This window comes from Bombina bombina, chromosome 4 (genome assembly GCF_027579735.1).
Source record: "Bombina bombina isolate aBomBom1 chromosome 4, aBomBom1.pri, whole genome shotgun sequence".
In the NCBI taxonomy this organism is placed as follows: Eukaryota; Metazoa; Chordata; class Amphibia; order Anura; family Bombinatoridae; genus Bombina; species Bombina bombina.
Window position 1 is genome coordinate 1,153,144,983 of NC_069502.1, and position 7,776 is coordinate 1,153,152,758.

At 36.0% G+C, this 7,776-nt stretch overlaps 1 protein-coding gene across 2 annotated transcripts in view; it reads left to right on the forward strand.

Moving 5' to 3' along the window:
- Positions 1-6,606, forward strand: part of LOC128658096 (calpain-2 catalytic subunit) — a 237,715-nt gene extending 231,109 nt beyond the window's left edge. For both annotated transcript variants that reach the window (XM_053712589.1, XM_053712590.1), the window contains 2 exons: positions 2,051-2,109; positions 4,809-6,606. In XM_053712589.1, coding sequence (XP_053568564.1) covers positions 2,051-2,109; positions 4,809-4,832 — 83 coding nt within the window. In that variant the 3' untranslated portion in view covers positions 4,833-6,606. The remainder of the gene's footprint in view (positions 1-2,050; positions 2,110-4,808) is intronic.
- Positions 6,607-7,776: the final 1,170 nt, after the last annotated feature.

Here is a 7,776-nt window from a genome sequence, read left to right on the forward strand (position 1 = left end):
CACACACATATACTCTTAAAGTGCACATGGACGCTTGTGCGTAAACTATAGCTCATGCACTCGCAATCAAGGGGCAGGAAAACTGATATCTATCAAACTAGGAGAAAATACTAATAAGAGGTGGAACAAACGTTAAAAATAAGTTCTCTGCAAACGGTAAAATTGTTTTAAGATACTTCTTTATTTCTGTTTGTTTTACCTTCACTCTCCCTATATACTTTACATGACCAGTCTGTGAATTTCCTTTTGTTCTTTAAGACTTTGAAGCAGTTAAAGGGACGCTGAACCCAAATTTTTTCTTTTGTGATTCAGATAGAGCATGACATTTTAATGCAACTTTCTAATTCACTCCTATTATCAAATTTTCTTCATTCTCTTGGTATCTTTATTTGAAATGCAAGAATGTAAGTTTAGATGCCAGCCCATTTTTGGTAAACAACCTGGGTTGTTTTTTCTGATTGGTGGGTAAATTCATCCACCAATAAAAAAAGTGCTGTCCAGAGTTGTGAACCAATAAAAAAAGTTTAAATGCCTTTTTTTAAATAAAGATAGCAAGAGAACAAAGAAAAATTTATAACTGGAGTAAATTAGGAAGTTGCTTAAAATTGCATGCTCTATCTGAATCACGAAAGAAAATAAATTGGATTCAGTGTCCCTTTAATGGGACAGTGAACTCCAAAATTGTTATTGTTTAAAAAGATAGATAATCCCTTTATTACCCATTCCCCAGTTTTGCATAACCAGCACAGTTATATTAATACACTTTTTACCTCTTTGATTACCTTGTATCTATCTTGATCACATGACATTGTATTTATTATCTATTGACTTGCAGTTAGTACTGTGTTGTGCTAAATCTTAAATAACTTCTCGGGCGTGAGCACAATGTTATCTATATGGCCCACATGAACTAGCAGCCTCCTGTTGTGAAAAGCTAATAAAAAAGCATGTGATAAGAGGCTGTCTGTAGTGGCTTAGAAACAGGCAGAAATTTAGAGGTTTAAATGTTATAAAGTTTACTAATATAACAATGTTGGTTGTGCAAAGCTGGGGAATGGATAGTAAAGGCGATATCTATCTTTTTAAACAATAACAATTTTGGTGTTGACTGTCCCTTAAATGGGATTTTTTTTGCGTGTAAAATTATGATCTCTAGAATAATTACCTTCTGTGGATAGATGGAATCAATTACTTGTTAATCATTTGAATTTACAATAGATTCTCAGATAAATATTTAACTTTAAAATAATACCGTAAGTTTTAAGATACAGTAAAGTGAAATCACATGGAATAGTATTATGAACAATATCAAAGCTTACGTTGGGCATATCAAACACAAGATTGTCAACCAGTGATTTTAAAGAATCACAGAGAAAGAATGAGACGCACCGATTTGATACTAATGTACAAAGATCAATATAAATTAGAAGTGATAACGTGTTAAAAATAAACCTGTGGCCAAGAAAACGTAAAATAATAGAAGCTTATTGGTTACATAGCAACAGGCAGGGCTGGCTTGATAATTGGACCATGTGACCCAAGCAGCAAATGACGGGTGGCACAAAGGGAGAGCACATTTCAGCTTTTTTTGTGTGTGTAAGCAATTTCACTCATATGGTGTCAGTTAGCTGGGTATCGGTATGCGCTCATATGAAACTTCAGTCTGCTGAACATTAATCTTTGAGACAGCTGACTGTAGCAGACGGAGAGTAGGGGGCGTCATTGCATTCTTGCCCCAAGGCAGCACAACATCTGGCAACAATCCTGCTGATATCAGCTGTGCTTCATAAGCCATTAAATTAAAAAGGGACAGTATACCTTGTAATTACATTTCCTGCAACTGTAACCTTAACTGCATTGATGTCTAGATGGGGGGGAATAACTATTTCATCCCCGTGAGGCTTCATTCATTCACAAGTTTCCTGAAGGCCGTGCTTTATTGCCTGATAGTATTTACCACTCAAGTCATGTGTTCAGCCTCTACAAAGCTTATAAAGTTTAACTGTTGACCCTAGATAGTATGTTCATGACTATTATTTTTTTTTTACAGAACTCTTCAGACAGTTGGACAGTGAGAATACCGGAGTTGTGCCTCTCACAATGCCAGCAGTGAGTATGAACAGCACCTATTAGTTTTGTTTCTCAAAATTCTAGTTCGTTATTTGTCCTGAATGGTGGTAACTTAAACGCAAGTACTGTAAAGCATCAATAATCTCCCTGAAACAGCAGACACAACCTCCCTGTATATCTGTGTCTGATTGGATAGGCACATGTGTGGCCCTCTAGGTTCTATTATGGCACCGCACCACAGAGGAGAAATTAGCCTAAGAGAGAGCAACGGCGTGCGGCAGCAGTGCCTGCCTCTTCTGCTCGCTATGAGAAATTAGCCTAAGAGAGAGCCACGGCGTGCGGCAGCAGTGCCTGCCTCTTCTTCTCGCTATGAGAAATTAGCCTAAGAGAGAGCCACGGCGTGCGGCAGCAGTGCCTGCCTCTTCTGCTCGCTATGAGAAATTAGCCTAAGAGAGAGCCACGGCGTGCGGCAGCAGTGCCTGCCTCTTCTCGCTATGAGAAATTAGCCTAAGAGAGAGCCACGGCGTGCGGCAGCAGTGCCTGCCTCTTCTCGCTATGAGAAATTAGCCTAAGAGAGAGCCACGGCGTGCGGCAGCAGTGCCTGCCTCTTCTGCTCGCTATGAGAAATTAGCCTAATAGGACAGTTTGTAAATGAATGTTTAGTAAACAAGTAATCATTTGACGTTAGGGTGCAGTCTCTCATAGTACAATCATGTAACCTATCATGTACCGTACAGAAGGCCAAATGTTGTAATAAAAACTTAAACTTCCATGATCCAGACAGATCATGCAATTTTTAAACAACTTCTCAATGTACTTGCTTCATTCTTTGATATCCTTTGTTAAAAAGCACATGTTCATATCCTCAGCAGCAGCAATGCAGCTAGCTCGTGATTGGTGGCTACACACACACGCCTCTTGTTATTGGCTCACCAAATGTGTTTAAAGGGACATTATACACTCATTTTTTCTTTGCATAAATGTTTTGAAGATGATCCATTTATATAGCCCATAATTTTTATTTTTTATTTTAAATGTATAGTTTTGCTTATTTTGAAATAACATTGCTCTGATTTTCAGACTCCTAACCAAGCCCTAAAGTTTTATGAGAATACCGTCAGCTACCTTCTCCAGCTTGCTCCTGTTTGTGTAAAGGGTCTTTTCATATGCAAAAGAAGGGGGAGGGGGGGAGTGTCTTATTTCCCACTTGCAGTGGGCTTTCCAACTGCCTTTTCAACAGAGCTAAACTGAGAGCTTCTAAGTAAGTTTTTAAACAGTTTTATACTGGATTTTTATATCCGTATCTGTGCATCTTATTCTTTATAGTAGTGTCTATTACACGCAGTTATATGAAAATGAGTGTATACTGTCCCTTTAAGTAGCTTCCAGGAGTGCAGTACTACTCCTGCGCCTATTCTTCAACAAAGGATAGCAAGAGAATGAAGCAAATGTATTAATAGAAGTGAATTGTAAAGTTGTTTAAAATTGTATTCTCTATCTGAATCGTGATTAATTTGTACTTTTACCGTCCCTTTGAACACTTTTCAATTTACATCTCTTATTAAATACCTAGGTAGGTGCAGGAACTGCACTGCTGGGAGCTAGCTGGTGATTGGTGGCTACACACATCTGCCTCTTGTCATAGGCTCACTAGATGTGTTCAGCTGGTTCTCAGTAGTGCATTGTTGCTTTGGAGTTGAATTGAGCTATGTGTTTAACCTCTTTTCAGGGTTTAAAAATATACTTATGTACGCAAAAGTACAATATTAAAGGGACGGTGTACACCTATTTTCATTTAACTGCATGTAATAGACACTACTATAAAGAAGAATATGCACAGATACTAATCTAAAAGTCCAGTATAAAACCGTTTGAAAACGTACTTAGAAGTAGTAGCTCTGTTGGTGAGATTAGGCCGGGACACCCAGTGAAAGAGACTGGAAAAACAGGAACAGCAGCAGATACCCCCCCCCATCCTCTGCATATAAAAAGATCAGTCTACGAGGCCCATTTATCAAGCTCTGAATGGAGCTTGAGGGCGAAACAGCAGTTATGAAGCAGCGGTCTAACTATGTCCGCCTGCTCTGAACAGATAGGAATCGACACAATTCAACCCGATCGAGTACGATCGGGTTGATTGACACCTCCCTGCTGGCGGCTCATTATGAGCTGCTGGTGCAATGCTGAATACGGAGAGCGTATTGCTCTCCGCATTCAGCGAGGTCTTGTGGACCTGATCCGCGCTGTCGGATCAGGTCCACAAGACCTTTGATAATTCGGCCTCTACATCTCTTTGGGGTTTGATTTTGAGTCTGAAAATCAGCACAATGTTATTTAAAAAAGGGCAAAACTATAAATTGTTACAAAAACATTCCCATATGGCTATACAAAGAGATCATCTACAAAACATTTATGCAAAGAAAAATCTAGTGTACATTGTCCCTTTTAAAGAGCTTAAATGTTTTTTGAGCTTTTATGTTTTTTTAAAGAGACAGTTAATGTACAAACTGTGTTGTATATAGATCATTGAGCAAAATAATCTCTGAATTAAAACTTTTTTTTAAATAAATTTATTTTCCACTATTTGAATAGTTTCAATTTGAGTCGTTTTTTATTTTAATGAATAAATAACATTTGTGAAATGTTCCTGTTTTTATTCTCCAAAGCAATATGAAATATAAAATGTGTAATTATACAAACACTTGTTAACAGAATTATTTAATTCTTTTTTTTTTCAGTTTTTGTCCTTTACAGTAATTTGAGGTTTGGTCAAAATGAAGAGAAGACCGCAATAAATCGGAAGGAAAAATACAAAACTGACTTGGAACTGTAAAATAATGTTGCATTTGGGATTTTGGGTGCCTTAAAAGACCTTTTATTATCATTAATATTAAAATTACTGCCAAAGGAGCAAGTTACCTGTATCCTTATGGCAAAAAGATTAACAGCAAATAATGGCCTACATTGAAATTGGAGCGTAAAAATGGTAGCGCTATTGTGTACTAACATTGCTAGCACGCAATCCTTAGCGCTCTCATTTTTACTTCTATATTACCAGTTACAAGCCTTGTGCTGACATCTGGAGGTCGGATAGCCCAGCAGCATTAAATCCCTTGAATAATAGACTTCTATCTTCTATGGGGCGCACTACAAAACTTGAAAGCTAAAGCGAAAGTGCGCTAAACCAAAAGTGCATTAAAAAAATTGTGTTCTTCACAAAGTCTTAAACTATATAGATAGATATAGATATATATATATGTTTTTCATTAATGAAATTGTTTTATCAGGCATTGAAAGGTATATGACATGGTATTGGATTGGGAAGGGCTACAAGGTGTGTGTGTGTTATTATTATTATCGGTTATTTGTAGAGCGCCAACAGATTTTGCAGCGCTAATCTGTGTATATATATATATATATATATATATATATATATATATATGTGTGTATGTATGTATGTATGTGTATATATATATATATATATATATATATATATATATATATATATATATATATATATATATATATATAATTATATTCACACCATTTAAAGTCTTTAAATTTAATTTTATGAACAAATACATTTACAATATGTTCCTGTTTTTGCTGTCTAAATCAACACGATCAGCAGTAAATCTAAAAGGTGCTGTTATACAAACAATTGCTATCAGAATTATTAAGTTTTTTTCAGTTTTAGTCGTACGGTTATTTGAAGTGCATGTGGGCAACAAGGAACACGCCCACACATACCCATGATTACTATAAAATAAGATAGCATGTGTGCCGCACCTACTTATGTCTATATGTACATTTATTGCTGCTTGTCAAAAAAAAGTCTGTTAAAGACAAGTAATAGTTTGAGATTTGCAGCCCTACTCCTTAGGCGCATCTAGCGCACTGATTGCTCGCCTCCTCTTACAGCATGTTGTTACCAAAGCATTAATATCCCATGTCCTGTGTAGAAGGCTATCTCTGCGCTGCCTTTACCTTCATATGTTTACAGCTGTACGTTGCACACAAGCAGTGCCTTTTAATCATGGTGTGCTACTTAAAGGGCCATTATAGTTGAAAAATGGCATGCTCTAATTTGTTAAACATGTCATTTTAAAACTGGTGACCCTGCACCCTCTATGTGTTTAACCCCTACAAAGGAGTTAAACACATGGTAGAAGTATCACTTGGGACCCGCAGAGGACCACGGATCCTGAGCGGAAACTATTGCTGATCAGCAGTATTAGTTGCACGGCACCATTGTGTAACCTGCCCCGCTGATTGGGTCTTAAAATTCAGGGAACTATTATATGCAATGTAGCTGCTACCACTTCTGACCCTGAAATGCGGTCAGCAAAAAAAACACTGCTGGGTTTATGTAACTTTATGTAACAGTTTTACAGAAGCATGAGAAATATAAACTGCTGTAACGAAGAACAGAGAACTATTTTTCATGGAATGGAATTAACAGATTATCCAAACAAGAATGGAATTGTTTTAGTCTTAGAATAGACGCTTTATTGTGCAATAAAACCATAGAACAAACACAGTCTATGCAAATCTTTCTATTCTATGCTAGAACCAAATATTTATTGAAGATTTATTGTTCAGCATCTGCATTATAAATTCATTTAGTTCTTAGGTTTTCAAAGGTTTATCTACTCTAAATTATAATAAATAAAAATGAAACATCTGAGGAACAAACCTCTACAGTCTAAAAACTTTACCCCAAGTATAGGTAATGTGCATACAGACGGGATGCTGTATAGTTAATAGGACATTGTACTTTTCTATCATATGTTTAACACAGCAAGTTAAACATATTTATTTTTTCCTGAGAAAAATGTGAAGCAAAATCTGTTTAAATTGAACTTGATACAGCGGTATCAGCTGTGTACTTCCCAATGAGCATTGTCATTATACTTATCAGCCAATGGACATTAAGAAGAAGTGTCTATTAGCTTAACAGGAAATACATACTTGATACCGTTGTATTACTTTCTATTTAAATTAATGTAGGAACAAACTAAAAAAGATACATAAGGAGAATAGGTTTCAATATGTATATAAAACCCTCCTTAAAGATTTAAAGATGGTGAAATTAATGGACAAAATTGAGTCCATTCTAGTGGTTTGTACTTGGTAAAAGGAATAATGGCCTCTATCCAGTGGAAATATGAAAGCTTCTATATATTTTTATTGTATGTCTTTTCTGTTCCTTATTAAATTCTATTCTTTGCTATGGATGATAGATAATTTTGAATACTATGTCCCTTTAATTCATCTAGGGAAGAATTTAACACAGTGCTGCCTTCTAGGTAACTTTCTCATTATTTTATTACTTGTCTGTTTTAAATAAAGGTTGCAGCTGTTGTGGTTCAAATCCTTAGAATATTCTCTAAATTAAAAGAAATAACAAAGTAAAAGTGTGTCTGGCGCTGAGCAGACATTTTTAAGGGGACATGTTACCCATATGCTAAATCACTTGAAAGTGATGCAGCATATTTCTATAATGCTGACTAGAAAATATTACACAAACATCTTTATGTTAAAAAAGAAGATACGTTTCATTAAAAGTTTCTTAAAGGGACAGTCAACCCAAAAATTACTGTTACTTATTTAGATTAGTTGATTAACAATCTTTACATCAAACTCTAGCCCAATTTTCATCTAAATAAACTGCCAGAAATCTGGCATTGGATAATTAGCACAGCT